At 41.6% G+C, this 21,971-nt stretch overlaps 2 protein-coding genes across 2 annotated transcripts; one reads left to right on the top strand and one right to left on the bottom strand.

Annotated features, from left to right (window-relative positions):
* Positions 1-10,356: 10,356 nt before the first annotated feature.
* LOC143285881 (uncharacterized) lies at positions 10,357-16,330 on the bottom strand. Its single transcript, XM_076593324.1, has 2 exons — positions 16,144-16,330; positions 10,357-13,952 (listed from the first exon to the last, which is right to left on the bottom strand). Exon 2 carries the CDS (start codon positions 13,800-13,802, stop codon positions 10,905-10,907), a length of 2,898 nt encoding a protein of 965 aa, XP_076449439.1. The 5' UTR covers positions 13,803-13,952; positions 16,144-16,330; the 3' UTR covers positions 10,357-10,904.
* Positions 16,331-16,565: 235 nt separating this feature from the next.
* Positions 16,566-21,677, top strand: LOC143285880 (uncharacterized). Its single transcript, XM_076593323.1, has 2 exons — positions 16,566-16,674; positions 18,991-21,677. Exon 2 carries the CDS (start codon positions 19,227-19,229, stop codon positions 21,552-21,554), a length of 2,328 nt encoding a protein of 775 aa, XP_076449438.1. The 5' UTR covers positions 16,566-16,674; positions 18,991-19,226; the 3' UTR covers positions 21,555-21,677.
* Positions 21,678-21,971: the final 294 nt, after the last annotated feature.

Raw genomic sequence — 21,971 nt, 5'->3', positions numbered from 1 at the left:
CCTGACCAGCAGCGTAACCCAACGCGCTTAGTCAGGCCTTGAGGAAAAAAAAGGGGAATAAATAATAGATAAGCGTACATAAATAAATAAATAAATAATTATAATATAAAAAAGTAGTAGTAGTAATAATAATAAATAAATAAATAAATAAATAAATAAATAAAGCTAGAAGAACGTGACCAACTGAGCAACAAGAGATCGTTGAAGACGGACGGAAGAAGACGTGTATGGGTGCACGGACCGAAGTCCTGGGGTTATGTTTGCGGATGTCGATCTGTGTCAGATCCGTTTGTAACAGTCTCTGCTCTGTGCAGCTTCCGTCGGGCCTGTGCTCCGTTCATGATAGTGTACTCTTTCGTGTAGACAACTCCTTGGTTCTGTCTCAGTGTCTGTCTGTCTGTCTGTCTGTTTTTGTCCGTTATTTGTGTCAGTCTGCCTGTGTGTGTGTCTCTATATGCATGTCTCTGTCTGTGTGTCTGTCAGCCTGTCTTTCTTTGTCTGGTTGTGTGTATGTGTCTGTCTTTGTCTCTTTGTCTATGCTGTGTCTGTCACTGTGTGTCTGTCTCTTCCCCATTCTCTCTCTCTCTCTCTCTCTCTCTCTCTGATACGATTGAGGAGTCCTGATTTTTCTCTCTATATATAATAGCTTTCATTTGTCATTATATATTATTAGCCTGTTATCATAAGGTGAAATTGTTATCTACCCCATAATTTGCTCATTTAATTGGTTCCGCTTGATTGATTGTTTCATTCCTTATAGTGTTTGATCTTCAGAATTTACTCTTTTTTTTCTCAATTTGATTGCTATCTACTTGACATTATTATTTTTGTTACTTTTCCCATATAATCTAGATTGTCCTGTGTCTTGTTTACTGAATTTTTCATTACTTATATTGTCAGCTTAAGATAATCATGAATGCTAACACACCCCAGACGTGCGATGCATGGCCATTGGGAGAAGGATTGAGAGTAGGCTTTCTTAATATCAATCATATAATTAATAAGTTATCTGATGTTTCTGATATATTGAATAATTTTGGAAAAAACTTTCACATTTTTGGATTTGGTGAATCAAGATTATCAGAACATATGTCAGACTCTGACCTAACCATGCCTGGATATAATGTCGTTCGTAAGGATCCTTTCAATCCAAAGGAAACAGGTTTACTTATTTATGTACATGAACATATTAGATTCAAAAGAATTCAATCACTCGAAAACCACCATGTTGAATCAGTATGGATCCAGGTACACTTTAAAAAATCGGAACCGTTTCTTATAGGCTTTATCTATAGGAATCCTGCAGAGCACGTTGACTGGATGGATAAGTTCACGCTAATGATGGAAGACGCTTCTCTGCTCTCAAATGAAATTATTTTATTGGGTGACTTTAATATAGATTTACTGAAATGTAATTTGAACTGGAAACAAACATACGAATCCTTTCATCTCAATCAGTTAATCGACAAACCAACACGAATCACTCGCACTTCACAAACACTCATCGACCACATATACACAACTTCCACAAAGACTATTTCTGAAATATGCTCTCCAACCTTTGGCTGTAGCGACCACTTTCCAGTTTGTATCACATGGTCTAAAAAAGGTATCAAGATACCAAAAAACTGTCATAAAGTTATCACATACAGAAGTTATTCAAAATTTGACCCTGATTCATTCTTGATGGACCTGATGAACTCTCCTATGTCTCTCGTTTATCAGTTTACTGATCCAGATGAAGCGTTTGAAATATGGTATCATAATTTCCTCAACATTTACAACAAACACGCCCCATTCAAAACTAAACGTGTAAAAACCAGTCTGAAAAAGCCTTGGATAACGGGAGACATAGAAGACGCCATCGATTTCAGAGATTTTCTTTTATCAACTGGAACCCGAGAAGATTTTCAAAAGCAAAGAAATGCAGTAAATAACATGAAACGTTCAGCGAAAAAGAAATATTTTCAAAAGTTGATCACTTCTAAGTCTGATAGTAAGTCTTTGTGGAAAGCCATAAATCAGTTGAAAAATAAGAATAGAGCCACACAAATTACATCACTCACAGACATATCCACAGACAGACTTAACTCACATTTCTGTAACATAGCTACTTCAATTATAAAATCAGACAAATCAAACCTTAACTCTTTGGATGCTCTGTTAAAATTCTGTCAATCAAAAAATATTTCATCCACATTAGATATTCCTTTGATATGTGTACATGAAGTTTATAATGCTCTGACCCATTTAAAACAAACTAGTACAAGAGGTCTTGATGGCATAGACGGAAAAATATTAAAACTCTCAGCTCCTATAATAGCAGAATCCCTCACATACATATATAATTTAAGTATTACAAAAAATAAGATTCCCAAAACGCTCAAAACTGCTAAAGTTATTCCTATATATAAGAATGGTGATCGATCTGAACCATCAAACTACAGACCAATTTCTATTTTGCCAATATTATCAAAACCCCTGGAAAATCATATAAATAAACATATTCTTAAGCATTTTAATAATTTTGACTTGTTCCATCCAAACCAGTCTGGATTTAGAGCTAATCACTCATGTCATTCTGCACTAACAAATTTAGTAGATCAATGGCTCACTAACATTAATAATAACGAAATTACTGGAGCCCTTGTTGTCGACTTTATGAAGGCTTTTGATGTGATTGATCATTCTCTCCTCCTGAAAAAACTAAAGATTTATGGTTTGTCTTTGAATACATTAGAACTTATCTCATCTTTTCTCTCTGAAAGAAAACAACTTGTGTCCACAAATGGTTCAAAATCAATGTTATTACCAATTAACTATGGTGTACCTCAAGGTTCTGTTTTGGGACCTATCTTATTTTCTGCATATATTAATGACCTACCCTTATCTATCAAGACACCATGTGAAATGTTTGCTGATGACACCACCATTCATACTAGTCATACTAACCTATGTATCGTATCTCTTTCTCTTCAGGAAAGTATTGACCAATTGATTGAATGGTCCGAACTAAACCACATGTGTCTCCATCCTAAAAAAACAAAATTCCTAATAATCACAACAAGACAAAAACGTCAAAATATATCCATAAACTGTTCGCCTATTTTCATCAAAGGTGACAAGATTGAAGAAGTTGACCACCATAAAATCCTTGGCATCACTATAATAATAATAATAATAATAATGGATACTTATATAGCACACTATCCAGAAATCTGCTCTAGGTGCTTTACAAAAACGCTTTTGATAACATAAAACATTATATCTATGTTACATACACACACACACACACACACACGTTCGCACGTACGCGCACACACACACGCACGCACGCACACACACACACACACTGCATACATACATTTTAACATACATGTGTATCTAACAGCTACCCTAACAAATACGCACACATAGGCAGGCACAAACTTACATAAACACACGCACACACAATACACATTCATATACATGCATGTAGTTGTGGACCTGCCACAATTGAACTTATTGCTGAGGGAAAAGGTGAGTTTTGAGACGAGATTTAAAAGATGCGAGGGAATCAGAGTGACGGAGGTTATCAGGGAGCTTGTTCCACGTCTTTGGCGATTGAAAAGAAAACGATCTGTGTCCATAGGTCTTACTTCTGACGTGAGGTATCCTGAGAAGTCGAGTATCAGAGGAAGAACGGAGCTGGCGAGACGGGGTATAGATATGGATGAGTTCAGAAAGATACTTGGGGCCAGATCCGTTGACTGCAGAAAAGGTCAGAGTGGATAGCTTATAGTCTATTCGATCAGAAACAGGCAACCAGTGGAGAGACTGAAGGAGAGGAGAAACATGGTCAAATTTAGAAGCTCTGCAAATGAGTCTGGCAGCGTTATTCTGAATTCGTTGGAGTCTGTCTAACAGGTATTTGGGAAGGCCCAATAATAATTTGTCATGGTCACATCATATTTCTCTGTTATGCAAACAGGTATCAAAAAATATCTATCAACTGTCTAGAATCAAACACTTTTTGGATCTTCACTGCCGAAAACTATTTGTCAGTACTTATATAGAATCACACATTAACTATGCTTCGACAGTGTGGGATTCGGCGAGTGACAGTATTATAAAACCTCTATTGAGTCTGCATAGAAGAGCTGTAAAATTGATTCTTTTAAAATCTTCATCATTGACTGTATCTGATTATAAAGCTCTCGATATCCTCCCACTGAAAACAAAACTTCTATTTAACAAAGGTCTATTTATGTTCAAAATCATGTCTGGATTTGCTCCCCCCTCGCTGAAGAATAAATTTGTAATCAACACTCATCGTCATCTTCATAAAGTTATGGTACCACTTCCAAGGATCGATCTTTTTAAATCTAGTCTGTCTTATTCAGGGGGCTGTTTATGGAATGAATTATTATCCTGCCTCAATGTAAACACTGTAAAAAGCATCCCTAACTTTAAAAACATATATCGTGCACATTTATTGAAAAACATGTGATTATGTGACACATATCAATTATAAACAAAAAATCATGTATAGATTGTCAATATATATACGCCTCTCTCCTCCCCTGTCAGTCTCTATGTCTCTCCACTGTCACTGTCACTATTATCTGTCTGTTGTCAGCCTCCCCTGCCTTCTTTACTCTTCCTCTTGTCCATTCTTCCTTCCGCTCTCCACCACGCCCCTACCCTATTGTCCTCGTTGTTATTCATCTATCGCGATATTGTATTGTACATACGTTCTATGTTATGTTTGCACATGCTTATGCAATTTTGACGTTGATGTTGTGAATTGACTCTCGCTTTTTTTTTTTTTTTTTTTTTTTTTTACTTTGTTGCTTTTTTTCCAATTATTATTCATGCCCAGAGGGCTGGATGTAAAAAAGTACTTTGTGCTTACTCCTTTACCCTCGTAAAAAAAAATTAAAAAAAATAAAATTTCTCTCTCTCTCTCTCTCTGTGTTCTTGTTCTTGTTCTGCTCGTTTTATTATCATTATCATCTTCCAGTATTTCTTTATTACAGTTTAATGTGTTTTCACTAAAAGTGATGTCAGACAAAAAACGGAAAAGATCAACAACACCCAACACACACACACACACACACACAGACACACACACATACACACACACACACACACACACACACACACACACACACACACACACACACGACAAGCAAACAAACAAACAAACACACACACAGACACACACACACACACACACACACATACACACACACACACACACACACACACACACACACACACACACACACACAGAGAGCCAGGTATACAAGTAGTGATGAAGCCACAAAAGAGACAGCAAAAACAGGAACGGGCAACAGTCTGACTTGGAGCTGTGTCAACATGACTGAGGTTATATCAAAAGCGTCAACACCGAGATGACAAGAGTTGTCACATCGTGATCAGATGTCTGTCAACAAAAGGCCTGCATGCGACACATACAATAAGCACTCTATGTCACTGTATTGCATTGTATTATTTTTTCAACGACAGATTCTCCGAGTGACATTTGGACTGCTCTGTGTCGGGGAGAGCGTGTCGCCACAGCACAGCGCCATACTTTTTTTTTTTCTTTCAGATTTTCTGTCTGCAAGTTGTTGTTGTTACTGTTGTTGTTTTTAACTTTCAAAGATTTTTTCACATAGTTTTGCCAGGGACAAGCCTTTTGTTGCCGTGGGTTCTTTTACATGAGCTGAAGTGCATGCTGAACACGGGACTTCGGTTTATGGAATGATCTGAAAGACTAGTACCCAGACCACCACTCAATGTCTAGCGGTAGTGGAGGAGAATGGGGGGACGAGGGGGGGGGGGGGGGGGGGGGGGGCGTATAAAATCCGGTTCGTTCTGTGTGGGACTCGGACCATAGGGCACTCGCTTCCTACTCTGTTCCACCTGCTGTGCTGGGCAAAGCAACCGATTTAAATATGAATAGATAGATATATGAAATAAATAACACAGGGATAAAACAACAACAACAACAAAATTAAAAAAAATAACCCTACGCCAGCTCTTGCATTGCAACCAACTACACCGCTTCGAACAATTGACAATGAACGAATACTAAAAGACGCCTCATCCCGCCATGATGATATACAGGGTTCTCGAAAAGTTATGGACCACTTCTTCTGCGTTCACTCGTATGCACACGAGTGGGCTTTTACGTGTATGACCGTTTTTTACCCCGCCATGTAGGCAGCCATACTCCGTTTTCGGGGGTGTGCATGCTGGGTATGTTCTTGTTTCCATAACCCACCGAACGCTGACATGGATTACAGGATCTTTAACGTGCGTATTTGATCTGCTTGCATATACACACGAAGGGGGTTCAGGCACTAGCAGGTCTGCACATGTGTTGACCTGGGAGATCGTAAAAATCTCCACCCTTTACCCACCAGGCGCCGTCACCGTGATTCGAACCCGGGACCCTCAGATTCACAGTCCAACGCTTTAACAATTCGGCTATTGCGCCCGTCTTATGGACCACTTCATGAAAGCAGGTATCTTTTCATGATTTTTTTTTAAAATTGATAAGTGATTTAAGTTATATATGCATGTGTGGTTTCCCACTGGCCTCTCATTCAATACAAAATTTCAGCTTCAGTTTCTCAAGGTAGCGTCAATACTGCATTCGGACAAATCAATAATTTATTCGCTGCGCCACATATGTTGAGACGCATGCATGCTATCACACGGTGAATGGTTATACGATTTTTCTCAAGACTAAACACGGTGACACTGCCACATACCTTAGGAAACCTACCACAGACCCTCAAGCCACCCTGTCCACAGAATAAGTGGAATCCGGATCTGAGTGCGGAAGCGACAGAACCCCTGTATCACGGATTGTTTCAGGACCACTCCACCGGTAATCCTTGACTTCCTTTTTCCCTACCTGGGTGTCCACTTCCCACATTTCCACCCACCCATGCTGTTGGTGAATGATACCTTCCTACTTTTCAAGTTATATGTCAGCCATATATTTCCTGGCTGCGTTTGGTTAACCAGATTTTAAAAAAAAATCTTTCTCTTTTCCCCTTTTTAGATAGATAGATAGCTATGCTTAGTACCCTCCCATAGCCTAACCCCTCCCTTCCACCCTGTCCCCACCCACTCCCATAGAATTCAATGCTGGGTAACAATTCCATCAATCGTGATGTGTGTAAGTTTACGTTGTGTGTTTGTTTTGTTGTTGTTCTTTCATCACTGTCCGAATGAGAGCTCTATTCCTATACAAAGGTGAAAATTCATGACCCAAGAAATGGGCGTGCCTTTCAAGGACTTCAGGAGTGTGCTTTATACAGCTAGTCGCCACAATTGACTCCTTCTTGAAAGTGACCAGTGGTGATAATATGAGGACTCCATGTATTCTGTGTAACTGTGTTTTCCTTCATCAGCGACATTACTGCACATCCTCAACCCATGTCTTCATCGCTGCGAATCCGGAACCAACATCTTCATTGACTTTGTCTCATAGTACATGTTAGAGTGTTTTACATGTGAGAAATACATCAGTTTTTGTGACAATTCTTATGACATTAACCCCCCCCCCCCCCCCGCCCCCGCCCCCCCGGCTTCCTGGAAGCCCCTACACACTGTAATGGGTATTCCCTTACTGTTCTCCGCAAGCAATAGCATTGAAAGTCGTGCGATTCCATACACGCCTGCCAATCTGCGACAGGCGTGTCACAAGACTATTCGTGTTAATTTTTTTTTCTTTCACAGTTTTTTTTAAATGTTTTGTCATTGCCACTTATGATGAGTGTGATGTGTGTGTGTGATTTTCGTTTTTGTTTTCCCTTTCTCTTTGGTTGGGATATTTAGCGTAGTGATTTTTGTATCTTCTCCTTCTGACACAGAACTCTTCGATCACAACAACAGTCCATTCTTACGGCCTACTGTGACATGTATTCATTGTCTTCTCTTTTGCTTTTGTTCCATTATTCCCCATTGATGTTGAGAATTTGATATTTTGTGTGCTCGTAGTCTTTGTACCATTATCTCGCTTTGATAAATTGTATCCCTAATACCATATGAACTCCAGTTCTTTCCAGAGAATATAATATCCTTGCTCATTCAAGACTGTTTCGTTAATTCAATGTAGCCAAACAATTTTTGTATTTAGATTCAGCTTTTATGGTTTAGCAATGACTGAAAGTTTTATAATGATTGTGTGTTTATCCTTTCTTATGAATTCATTGTTTGTGCATATCAATACTTGACCTATATATTGCTTTGGTGAATTACATTACTGACATATTTTGTCCTAAAACCTAAAACAATTCATTTTCCATCTGCATATTAGAGAAATGATTTGCCTCTTATGAAAATCATTATGGTAATGTTTTCGCATGAAACCATACATTTTCTGTATGTTCTTATGTAACTCCGAGTTACCGGTGTGTTTTTCTTCAAACTGAAATTTTGACCATTGGACTTTTTCTACCATGGTGTAACATTCCTGTAGTGAAGCGAAATATTTAAATCTAACTCCTTCATGGAGCTTCTAGTTCCTTTTTTTAAAATTTTTTTTTTAGCCAAAATGTCAACTTTTTCATTACAGTAAAAACCGCAATGAGGAGTGTGTGTGTGTGTGTGTGTGTGTGTGTGTGTGTGTGTGTGTGTGTGTGTGACAGAGAGAGAGAGTGAGTGAGAGAGACAGAAAGAGAGAGAGAGAGATAAACAGACAGGCATGCAGGCAGGCAGACAGACAGAGAGAGAAGAGGGGGAAGAGAGACTCGGAAGAAGCCACTCTGAACTTTGCCAGTCTTAATATCGAACAAATCGGTGCTTCTAAGATTTCAGCACATCATTGAACACTCTGAGTTACTGAGTTTCCATGAAGGTTCGCTTCTCTTGTAGTTTTTGGCCACATTTTTGTTCGTCAAAAGCTCGTCGCATAGTAGCTTATAGACCTAATAGCTTCAGAATAGTTACGGATATGGTTTGGTGTCCACCCAGGCAATCGTAGCTTAGTGGTTCCATACAAAACTGTAATAAACATGGATAGTAAGGATAATGCTTGTTGCGTTGAAACCTACAGATACATATCTATCTATCTATCTGTATATATCAGATACAAACGCAATCACGCATACAGACAGACAGACAGGCAGACACACACACACACACACACCACAAAACACTTTATCCAACTGAATGGATGCAATGGCCATAGTTTAATCAGAGCGATGGATTTGCGAAATGAAACATTTTCTACATTTGATGGTGAATGGGGATGAGGATGCTGCTTTAGTACACGACAAAGCTGCATCCTGTGCTGCCTTCTTTCATGATATATCGCTGCATCAACCAGGCTCAAGAGATCCGGACACCTGCAGAGTTGCTAAGCAGAACTGAGCAACACTCCGAAACTGAAGATGGCCCTTGACTGTGTGGTCCAAGTCCTCCCATTTGAACTAACAGCACACCCAACTCTGGGATGAGGATAGCCAGCGGCCGAAAAATCCCTACATCTGATGGGGGTTTGAACCATCATCCTCCCAGTCATCAGTCTGCAATGGTAACCACTTCATCACAGACAGTGTCATGCTTTTTTTGTTTTGTTTTGTTATCTTGTTAAAGACCATTCAATGTACAGCAATTAAAGCAAAATGGATGTTCAGTCCATCAACACCATATTCAAAAACTCAAAAATAAAACAGGTTATTCTCCACTGATCCCCAGGAAAAGAACGGCTATGCATGTGCACAGTTGCTGCAGTGAATTTGTGTGTGTGTTTATCCTGCTATACGATCTTGTGCTTTAGAAATAACCAACGATATGATCCTGTACTTTATCGAGTCACATGATCCTATACTTTAAAATATCCTGCTGCACGATTGTGCACTTAAAAATATATGACCCTGTACTTTAAAATCAATATCCTGCTATACGATCCTATATTCATAAAATCCTGTTCTTTAAAATACCCATCCATCTTTGACCCTGTACTTTCAAATATCAAGTTACATGATTATGTCCTTAAAATCATCCATCTATAATTATGATCTTGTGCTTTAAAATATCCAGCTATACAAGCCAGTACTTCATACAAAGGTAAGGCTTTTTTTTCAGTTAACATATTCAATAATACTTCCTGTACATGTAAATATGCAATTCAGATATCCGTAAAACATCATTATCAATCAGACATACTACACCCAAAGATTCATCAAGGCAATCATCAACTTTGGTTTGGTCTCCCTCTCTTTCACACATCTTCCTTTCCTCACTGAAGATATTCTAAACCAAAAGTAAAAAAAACCCAAAAAACAAAAAAACAAAACAAACAAAAACACACACACACACACACAAAAAACCCCCCAAAAAAACCAACAACATAAATAACATAAACAAGAATATCATTGAAAACGAGGTAGTATTTCATTGTTGTATTCATGATAATTCATTACGGAATCAACCCATTCCAGCTGTATGTATCCTATATTACAACAGCATGACTTACAAGTTTATACATGGGTATGAACATGCCTGTGTGAATGCATGTACACATTTATCACTTGTGTATGCATATATGGTTACATGTGTCACTGAACATAAATGCGCGCGCGCGCGCGCGTGTGTGTGCATGCTTGACTCTGTGTGTGTGTGTGTGTGTGTGTGTGTGTGTGTGCATGCGTGACTCTATGTGTGTGTGTGTGTGTGTGTGTTTGTGTGTGTGTGTGTGTGTTTGTGCGCCCGCGCGCGGATGCGCAAGAGTGCACGTATGTGGCAATGTGTGTGCATGCGTTCCTGTGTATGGCGCTTTCAAAGACCCTAGTTTCTGATAAACAATAGGAAACTGTTCTTTTGCAAATAATGTTCTCTAATCACATTGACACCAATCTTATCTTTAGCCCGTGACTGCCAGGCCCCGTGCTCCAACATCATAACATTTTGCATATCTTGACGTGGGCCTGAAGGTTATACTTCCGGGTGAAGCCCTTCTGGCAGCCTGAGCAAACAAAGTCTTTAACCGAGGAGTGTGTGGAGGCGTGGTTGGTGAAGCTGTGCTTGGTGTAGAAACCCTTGCCGCAGTGCTCACACATGAAGGGAGCTAACCCCGTGTGCTGGGTCAGATGGCGCTGCAGAGGGGTCTTCTCAAAGAAGCGTTCTCCGCAATGCTGGCACTCGTACGGCTTGTGCTTGGTGTGCTCCTTCCGTACGTGGCGCCTCAAGGTGGGCGCGCAGACAAACTGCTGGCTGCAGTAGTCACAGCTGTAGCGCTTGATGTTGAGGTGATGCAGGGCGATGTGGTCCCTCATGTGGCCTTTCGTCAGGAAGCCTTTCCCGCAGTATTCACAGTAGTGCTTGTAGCAGGACACGCCTTGGTGGACCATCTTCACGTGGCGGCGACAGGCGTGCTTGTTTTTGAAGACTTTTTCGCAGGACATGCAGGGGAAGCCCACCTTGGCTCCCTGCCTGTAGGCCTGCACGTCGTCCTGACTGCGGTGCTGTCTGCGGTGAGCTTCAACCACCGCTCGGTTGGGGCACCACAACCCACACTTCCCACACTGATCCCCTTTCCCATCTTCTGCCCAGATGTCTTCCGGACATGGGGCGTGTCCTTCAAAATCTTCCACAGATTCGAACTTGGTGCCGCAAATGCTGCAAAGAAACAGCTTCCCACCGTGGGTTCGGCAGTGTACCTTGTAGGCTTGCAGGTCCATGAAGTGCTGGAAGCATTCGCTGCAGACATGAGCTACGTGGTGCTGGTAGTAGTGGGTTCTGAGACTGGCGTAAGAACTGGGCAGCTCTTCACCACACAGTCTGCAGTCGTGGAATCGCATTTTGTTCAGTTGCCGTTCACAGCTGTGGGCATGTTTGTGAACGTGTCGCTCAAGATTCTCAATCCCGGTAGCATCTTCATCACAAGTGAAGCAGAACGCCTGCTTTTCCACCTCATGAACGGTAAACACGTGCAGGTTCAGCTCGTGCATCCCATGAAACACAAAGTTGCAACGTTTACAGTCCACAGAATCAAAGCCAGCCACTTCACTCTGGTGTTTCGCAAACGCGCTTGCCGATTCAAATGTTTGCTTACAAATACTGCAGTGGTTCTGTGAGTTAGAACTAACACTGACGGTCAGTTTGGGAACATTCTGAGGCACAGTGTGTGTCTGGTGAAGAGAAGCTGGATCAGACTTCACGTCACAGTCAACAGAAGGAGGGACAGAGTGAGGAACAGCAGAAAGGGGCCCAGTGGTGATGCTGTAGTTGGTGGTGGGTACAGACGGTGCTGTGGCAGTGAGGGGAGGAGGAGGGCAGACTGCAGGCGGTACGGCGGGGTGTAGATGAGACAGGCCCGTCATGTCCTGTCCACAATACCCACTCACCTCCCCCTGCTGCTGCCTCAAAGAGTCGCCTCCACTTGGAGCTGTTAAAAGTGGAGGCGCAGGCTGAGCGTAGGCTTGAAAGTTCATCAGGTTTGATCTCTGAGACGGAATGTTCTGAAGAGGTGAATAAAAGTCTGAGGCCTGAGAAGTGTACAGGGAATGCTGGTGATGCTGCTGGTTGTACGCGCCTCCCCCATAACCGGGGTACAGGTTTTCATGAGCTCGGGAGCTGTCCATGAAATAGTCACGTGTGCCTTGTGAAAACATGTTCACCAGGAAACTTCGGTGAAGTGCCACAGAATCTTCTTCTGGGTTCATCTTGTGCAATGAAGTGGGATTTTCCTCCGTACTCATGGACGGAGCTTCAGTGCCGTACTGTCTTCTGGTCCCTCCTGGCATATTCAAACTCTGCATGTGTGAGTGTGCTGGCTGGTCATGCGGCAGGCAAACACCATACAGTTTTCTGACGGCCTGTTTCTCTTCTGGTGTGAGGGGTCTCCTGTTTTTTTTAGTCACTTTCTCACCTGCTTTTCGCCCCGAATCTAACAACCACGGCACACAAGAAGTGGCAATTTTGGATTTGTCTACCTGTCTCAGTTTCTTGCGGCTGTGTTTTCCCAGCTTTACAGTGTTAACCTCACCGAATGCATGAGCTGTCTCAGTTTCAGAATAATCAGGAGCTGTTTCTTCTTGTTTTACATTAACTAGCTCTGAGTCTTCACAACCCTCCTCTGCTTCTGAGCACAACTGATCCACCGCTTTGGCTCTTCTCTTGACAGTTCCCTTTGCTTTGCTGGAAACGGTCACGTTATTCTGATCTTTTAATGTTTTGACTGCCGCCGGCTTTCTGCCCCCTTTCCTTCTTCCATTGTTGATACTATGTTGTGTTTGTAAATGTGCAATCTTGGGTACTGCTTGTGATTTTCTTTGAGTTCTCTTTTCATCAGCCTTTTCTTCTGTTGTTGATACATGTTCAAGATACTCAGCATCCTCATCCAGTGACTGACAGTCTTCATCTACATCTCTGGAAGTAAGCCTGCTGGTGTAAGTATCAGCAACAATATCACCTTGTCTTTCATTTTTTGCACCAGATTTCCTTCGGCTGTTCCTCTTCTGCCGTCCACAAAACTGTCTCAGTGTGTCTCTCCCCACTAGTTTCTGGACCTCACATTCTTTTTCCAGCAGTGGATTTTTCTTCGTTTCAGATGATGATACAGTCTTTAATGGCAAAATGTCTTTGGTGGGGAAAGCGGTGTCAAGCTCACCATCACTGTGGCAGCACGTGTTCTCCACACTGGTGGTGCAGGTCTCAGCAGGTGGGATGACAGCAAAATGCGGGTGGGCAGACTGTAGGTGCTGGTCAATGCTGACCGTCCTTTTATTGTGAACCTTGCAGGCCACACACCACCAGTGGCTTCTGCTCACCACCAGCATCACCTTAGGATGCATGATGCAGGGTACGGTCAGGAATCAACCAAAAAGAAAAGGAAACAGAGTCAGCTCCTCCACTTGTTGACAACACAGACAAGGCAGATTACACACTTGGTGGAAATCTCTCTGGTCATCTCTGTGAATGGCAACATCACTGGGAGGCTTGATCTGAAACATGAAAATCATGAAAACAGTTTAATCAGTGAACTAATTAAAGGAGATCTCTATTTCATTACCAACTAAGGGTTCTACAAGTTTTTTGTTTTGTTTTTTCTCCCTAACTCTCCATTTTAAGTTCCAGTTCCAATGCATTTACTGATACATCAGTGACAAAGTGGTTAGTGTTACTGATTAATGGGTTCTGTAAGAACAAGTGTTCAAACCCAGTCAGAGGTGGGACTTTTTGGCCAATGACCAGCTCCTACCTAAAGGTGAGTGTGCTTTGAGCTAACATGGTAAGAGTGAGACCATGCAGTCAAGGGCTGTTAACTTCACAATGCTTCTTTACGAGTGCTACTCAAAGTTTTTGACCAATACTGTAGGGGCCTGTATCTATTAAGCCTGGTGGACGTCAGCATAAAAGTGTGAAAAGTAGTGTAAAGTACAGCCTTGGCACATAGTCCCAGACCCAAATAGAAATCCATTGCAGCAGCAGCATCCTATCTTAATTCATCCTCAATTAATAAAGAATGAATTGTCCCAAATTTTAGGGCCTTTCATTCCTAACTCTCATGGTGACCTCATGTTTGATTTTCCTTTACTTCAATAATTAGATGAAAATATCCACATTTGTAGTTCTTAGCAGCAGTAATAACAGCAACAACATCTAATGATCAGCTAATCTAAGAGATCTGGAAAAAAAAAAAGAAAAAAAGAAATGTGTGTAGAGTGTTGAACTAGAGGCAACGGGTCTGCCTAGGAAGCGAAAGAATCTGAGCACACAAGTTTGATACCCACACGTGCTAGTATTTTCTCCTGAAAATAAAAATAACTGAGGTTCTGTGTGCAGTATGCACTAAACACATGGAAAAGAACCCATGGCAACAAAATGGTTATCCCTGGCAAAATTCTATAGAAAAGTCCACTTTGATAGGAAAACAAGTACACTTGCAGGTAGAAAAAAAATGGTGGCACTCTCAGTGTTTCAATGCACTCTCTCTGGGGAATGGAGCCTGAATCTCACACATAGAAATCTATTGTGACAAAAGAGTAACACAATACAATACAAATATATATATATATATATATATATATCAAGCACCGTTGTGACAGAAATGTGATGATTTTGAACTGGAAGCTGTGACACATTGATGCTCAAACCACCCAGACATCATCAGTCAGCTATCAGATGGTTAGCTCCCTTTTTGTAGTCATTGTCCACAAAATCTACAGCCCATAGTGTGTGTGTGTGTGTGTGTGTGTGTGTGTGTGTGTGTGTGTGTGTGTGTGTGTGTGTGTGTGTGTGTGTGTTGTAGTGAGTCTTTGTATAACTGAATACTTGTGTGTGTGTCATGCATGAATGTGTGTTAATCTATTTACATACTCTGTGTGTGTGTGTGTGTGTGTGTGTGTGTGTGTGTGTGTGTGTGTGTTGTAGTGAGTCTATCTGTGTATGACTGTATGCATCATGTGTGTATGTGCCATGCACAAATGTGTGTTCATGTACATACTGTGTGTGTGTGTGTGTGTGTGTGTGTGTGTGTGTGTGTGTGTGTGTGTGTGTGTGTGTGTGTATGAGTGTGTGTTTATAAAGAAATCTCCCTGTCTGTGTCTGTGTAACTCTGTGTGCATAAATAAATCTTTGAGTGTACATGTATCATAGTCTTCAGTACAATACAATAAATCTTTATTACTCCATTTTGTGTATCCACAGGCTCATCACCCATTCTACACATTATCTCAGCCCACAGCTGAGTTTAACACACACACAGCATTGCAAAAGGTTGGACCAAGGCTAAAAAAACAAACAAACAAAAAAACCAAAAAAAACTGCATTCATAAAGCTGAATACACACAAGCAAGTAATACAACACAGCAGCTACACTTTTCAACCCCCTCACCCCAAGATCCCTTCCCCCTCTACACACACACACACACACACACACACACTAATATGTACATTAAGAAACATAATTTCAGAATGAGAAATGCTTCATTGTCTTTGTTTTGAGTTCGATATCACAAATCAACGAAACTGAATAATAACCGACGTGGAATAAAGGGTGCAGAGTGACGCAAATTTCTAACCTGATAATGACAATGACAATGAGTTTATCCCCATTAACTCTTTTGAGTCACAGAGAAACAAGGAAACATGACAATACCTAATGAAAACATTCCACCAAGTCCGATAACTTACCAATCCAGACGAGAGTTTGCAGTGCGTTTCAAAATTCCTGTAGCGAACTTCCAGAATTACCGCAATCTGATCATAAAGCTGAATTATTTCACTGTTTTATGGCTACAGAGAACATAATTCTGTCGGCAAATCTTGGGCTCAGATTACTGTGATGAACACTGAACTGAATTATCGCTGTGTGCAGGAACAAAACGCTCCAGGCGAAAGACCACTCTCAAACCAAGGAGAATAATTAATAAAAATCAGTATTGACGTTTCAGTGTTTACTGAACATCATGTGGTAAGTCACATGAACGAGAAGGTTGGGAATTATAAGTGTGATTACGTGTATTTAATATAGAGGGTATTTTCTGGTCAAAATTAGGAATAAAAGTCATTCCGTCTCAATGAAGTCAGAAATAAAAGACAAACCACATTATTTTTTTTAAATGTTTCTTAAAGAGTGACTACCCTTGGCAAAATGGACGCCGAAGGTATCTTGGATTTGTCTTTGATCAGCTTTACCTTCGTTTCGGTGTCACATTTCACAAGGTATTGTTTGTACTCTTCCATTCTTGATTCTTCAATAAAAGTGAAAGAGATATATCAGTTTAGGTTCAGGAAAGGGCAGGTAGCTTTGGGTTTGATGCAGATTTTTCAATATCTTTCGAGTTTCGATTTCGATTCATGATCATACGGTATGATTGATTTGGGCCCCTTTTCACATACACCTTCAGAGCAAGCGCGGAGTCACGCACGTACGTACGCACACAAACACACACACACACGCCCGCACACACGCACGCACACGCACGCACGCACACGCACGCACACACACATACACACACACACACACACACACAACTTGTTCATTGCAATATTGTGGTAAGCCTGTCACATTTCTGGGAAATGATCCTGAATGGACTGACCAACTGAACACACACACACACACACACACACACACACACACACACACATGAGGAGAGAAGCCCTTTCCAAACATGGATGGGGAAGCAAAATCACACATACACACACACACACACACACACACTCTCTCTCTCTCTCTCTCTCTCTCTCTCACACACACACACACACACACTCAGTCACTTACACACTGTTTCCATTTTTTTAAGTTCTTTTTTTTTTTAAGAAAATAATTTGCAAAAGTATTTTCTTAGTTGTTCAGTTGTTGAATTGGGCTTTTTATGCTACCAACTTTCTCCAAATCCAACAACAACACCTTTGTATCACACATCTCTCTCTCTCTCTCTCTCTCTCTCTCTCTTTCTTTCACACACACACACACACACACACCTCCATCATCAATTTGTTCACAACTTAAGGTCAAAGTGCACCTCACTCACTATCACAGACCAGACACACACACACTTTTCACCACAGTGGGAGAGTAGTGGGGTAGTGAGGCTATTGAAAGTGAAGCTTCTTTATTTTCCTTCACTACCACCTGAAATCACTATTAAAAAGATATGGGTTGTGCATGACCCACAAGAGCTTTCGAGGGGTGACCACGTTTTTTCCTCTTTAAAAAGCATGGGTCATACACGACCCACACAAGTGTCCATGTGTAGTTAAAACATCACCTTTAATTACTCATTAACTGATTAATGAATTTTTTTTCATTTTTTGGCAAAAGTTGGCCTTTTAGGTGTAGGAAGCATTTCTGAAATTTCGTAGAAAAATATTAAGAATTGGCCGAGATATTTGCGTTTTTGTACCCTTCTGGGTCGTGTACGACCCACGATAGCCAGTGAAGATTAAGCTTCCGTGTGCCTATACATGAAGGGGGTTCAGACACTACTACAACAGGTCTGCTCATCTATTTACCTGGGAGATTGGGAAACAGTCTCCACTATTCATCCACTAGATGTTGCTGAGATTATAGCCTGGACCCTCTTATTGAAAGTCCAGTGTTCTAGCCATTCTGCTACTGTGCCCTTCCCCTGTTTCACCTCTCAACCAGTTATACCCAGCAAGCACCCCTCAACAAAAAACAACAACAACGGAATATGGCTGCCAACATTGTGAAGTAAATAAATGAACAGTCATGACACATAAAAAGTGCAACATGTCTGTATGTGTGTGTATGTGTATGCATGACTGAAACCTGATTGAATAGAACAGGAAATGAATGATGAGCGCCCAATGGCAGCTGTCAGTCAGCTCTACTCAGATTGTGCCTGTTATGTCAATGACACTGTATTTGTAAAGCACTTAAAGCTTGGTCTCCGATTGAGGATAGGCACTATGTAAGTATCCATATCATCATCATCATCATTGTCAGTGTGAAAGAGAAGGAAAAACATTTCAATCTAACTGCCACTTTCAGTTTCAGTTTCAGTAGCTCAAGGAGGTGTCATTGCGTTCAGACAAATCCATATACGCTACACCACAGCTGCCAAGCAGATGCCTGACCAGCAGCGTAACCCAACGCACTTTGTCAGGCCTTGAGAAAAAATAAATAAAATAAAATAAATAAATAAATAATAATAATATAATCAAAAAATAAATAAATGATAATAATAATAATAATGAAAATAAAATAAATAAATAGATAAATAAATAAATAAAATAAAAATAAAAAAGACAACAATGATGATAAATAAGCAAATAAATGCATTAAAAAAAATAAAAAAAATAAACTGCCAGCAAAATGATACATGCACCATTCAGAATGGACTGACAATATTTGCTTACTGTACCAGGCACAGGTTATGCATGAATGGGTTTCTTTGATTTGGATGGTAAACTAGGTAAGTTTCCATATCATGTGCGTTGATATGGGTGTATGATAATCTATCATTGGCATCTCAATGCTTGACCAGTAATTCTACTTTTATTTTGTTGCAGACATTGCCAGTGACAATAGAATGTCACCAACTGTGTTTGTGACACAAACAGACATCACCCTCATCACATCTTGAAACAGGTGTAACAAACAGAATGATCTGTCTTCCACTTTCATCTCTGCTGGTATCCTGTCATGTTCTCCAGATGCTTGGACTGTGAAGAAAAGTGTTAGCACTCTTTTTTTCTGACATTAATTTTGTTTGTTGTTGGTGTTTTTTGCAAGTGTAAAAAAAATCATGAAGATTAAATCTACAAAATCACATTCATCAACAAAGAGGTCTGCCTCTAACAGGAATCATAAGATGAGTAATAATGTTCATGCAGATAATGAGTCATTAAGTGGTCCTGGTTCACATATTTCAATGGAACCGTGCTTTGGAACTGATGTTCCAGAAGATGGGGTGCATCATATTGCAGATGGTGATGAAGCGATAGACATGGAGTTGCCGGAGGCTGTGGTGCTGGTTGGAAAAACTCACTGGCGCTGTGTCACCTGTATGGTTCTGAAACCCCGAACAAGCAGCATTGATGACCATTTAAATACACACCACAGGCATCCTGACTCGCCTGCTGCTGTGCTGCCTACCCCAAAAAGGGGACGAGGCAGAGGAAGGAGAGTGAATGACGCCATCAGTCATGCACCTAGAACACCTGAGCTGGACAGAGAGCAGGTATTGAAGTCATCAGTTTACCCTGTGGAAGATGCTGAGAATGAGAAAACTGCTAATGAAAAAGAGTCAGTTTGGTCCAGTACAAGACTGGTGCAGAAAAGAAGAAAGACTGCAAAGAGAGGCGGCAGAGGAAGAGGAAAAACTCGAGGTTGGCGGGGAAGGGGGAGAGTGTTCACAAAACCCCTCACCAGTGAAGATTCTGATACTGAAATAGAAACGCCAGCTTTGAGTTTGCACGTCAAAGATTTGCATGGCAAGAGAAAGGCAGAAACATCTGTGTCCCCGGCACATGGTGCGAATGAGTCAACCGACAGTCTTCAGTTTCAGATGGATACGATGACAAGTAAAGAGGAGGTAAGCCCCCCACCAAATAAGAAAGCCAAAACTGGAGATGATACTGGCTGTGACACAGCCTTCACTTATGAACCAGCTATTGAAAACATACCCATCTCTGCTTCAAACATGATAGCCCAAACAGGAGAAAATGACAATTGTGACACAGCCTCTGCTTACAAACCTACCATTAAGAATGTACCCATCTGTGCTGAAAACGTGTCAAAGGATTCGTTTAAAGACCTCATGAAAGAAAAGTATGTGGTGTTTGTGGGAAAAGGTGGAACAGTGGATTTTCCATTAGATCCAGAGGGCCACATCGACAATGACCCACCACTTCCCATTGAAACCCCTTCCTTGCAAGCAGACGCTTTCCTCCCTCCAGCCACTCCTCTCTTGCCAGACATGCATGGGCCTCCAGAGACCCCCATTCTCCCTGAGACACCCCACCCACCAGAGGTGTCTCACCAGCCAGAGCCCTTCCATCCATCACAGGCATCTGCTGTGGATTTCCAGGTCTCCACCCAGTCAGGTATGCTGTCATCCATCACACCAGCAGCAGCAATAGCTACAGAACATTTGTCTGGAACTGATGAAGCAAATTCTAGTGCAGAACAGCCTCTGGTCAGCAGTCATCATTTCAGTTCTGATGGACTGATGGTGAGCAAATCCTGTGAAAAAGAATTTGCTTCGGCATCGGTGTGCCTGACTTGTGGAGCAGTTTTTGACTCACCCACAGAGCTGAGGCTACACAGGGAAGAAATGGTGAAGTTTGACGTTGTATCATGCAACATTTGTGGGGATAAGTTCCATGGACTTCACCAATTGAACATTCATGTCTTCACTACGCATGAAAAATTTGCCAAGAAATTCTGCTTTCTTTGTGACGTTGACTGCCTGGATGGGTTTGAACTGGAAGAGCACCTACTGGAGCACACGTCTGTGGAGACAGATGGGGAGGAGGATGCCAACGAACTTGAATCTGTCCAGCACACCTGTAAGACATGTGGAGCTGAACTGGAAGGGAACCTGTCAGATCTGGTGAACCACTACCACACCACACATGATCAGTTTGTCTGCGCCAGGTGTTATGAACTGTTCACAGACCTGACAGAATATGAAGACCACAAGATGCTGCACTGTTCCCATGCCGACGGAGCTGTGGTGTACTCCTGTCCTGTCAGCGACTGTTTCCAGCTGTGTGAGGACAAGGAAGCGCTGATGAACCACATTTCATGGCACGAGGATCGCGACATTGATGAGGAGCAGCGGAGTCTGTTGCAGTGCCAGTACTGCACTGACCACTTCCGTAACATCGTCTCCCTGCAGCGCCATTTAGCGGACACGCACAACGAGCATGACCTCAGACCATTTGTGTGTGAACTGTGCAGAGAAAACTTCAGCCACAGTTTGGAACTTCATCAGCACAACGCTAAACAGCATGCGGGCATCAAGCGGTATGGCTGTGCATACTGTGACCAGCGGTTTGCTTTCCGTTCAGCACACAGGAGACATGTGGCATCTGAACACGATGTTGCTGCTACAGTGCTGCGCATGTGAAGTGTGTTGGGAGCAGGGGTCAGCCTGATGTGCCCTTGGAGTCTGGGACTGATGTGCCCTAAGGGGTAGACAGGGATGGAGATTGTGTGTGAATGTGTATGATTGTGTGTGTGTGTGTGTGTGTGTGTGTGTGCGCGCGCACATATATATGTGTGTGTGTGTGTGTGTGTGTGTGCAACAATAGGTATGTAAGTGATGGTAAAATGTGTATGTATGTGACTCTTTGTGTGTTCATCTGTGTGTGTGTGTGTGTGTGTGTGTGTGTGTGTGTGTGTGTGTGTCTTTGTGTGCATGTGATCAATGATAAAATGTGTGTATATGTGTGTGTGTGTACCTGTGAAAGTGTACTGATTTGAAGGAAGGGGTTAAGGGGGTGTCTGTATATCGAAGAAAAAGATTTCTCTATTGGGCTGTGGG

The sequence above is a fragment of the Babylonia areolata genome, chromosome 9 (assembly GCF_041734735.1).
Source record: "Babylonia areolata isolate BAREFJ2019XMU chromosome 9, ASM4173473v1, whole genome shotgun sequence".
In the NCBI taxonomy this organism is placed as follows: Eukaryota; Metazoa; Mollusca; class Gastropoda; order Neogastropoda; family Buccinidae; genus Babylonia; species Babylonia areolata.
Note: the sequence above shows the minus strand (reverse complement) of the source record. Positions and strands in the feature narration are given on the sequence as shown.

What these genes read in the sequence shown, in the direction of transcription:
- LOC143285881 (XM_076593324.1), bottom strand. Translation starts at nt 13,802, where the DNA reads ATGCATCCTAAGGTGATGCTGGTGGTGAGCAGAAGCCACTGGTGGTGT.
- LOC143285880 (XM_076593323.1), top strand. Translation starts at nt 19,227, where the DNA reads ATGAAGATTAAATCTACAAAATCACATTCATCAACAAAGAGGTCTGCC.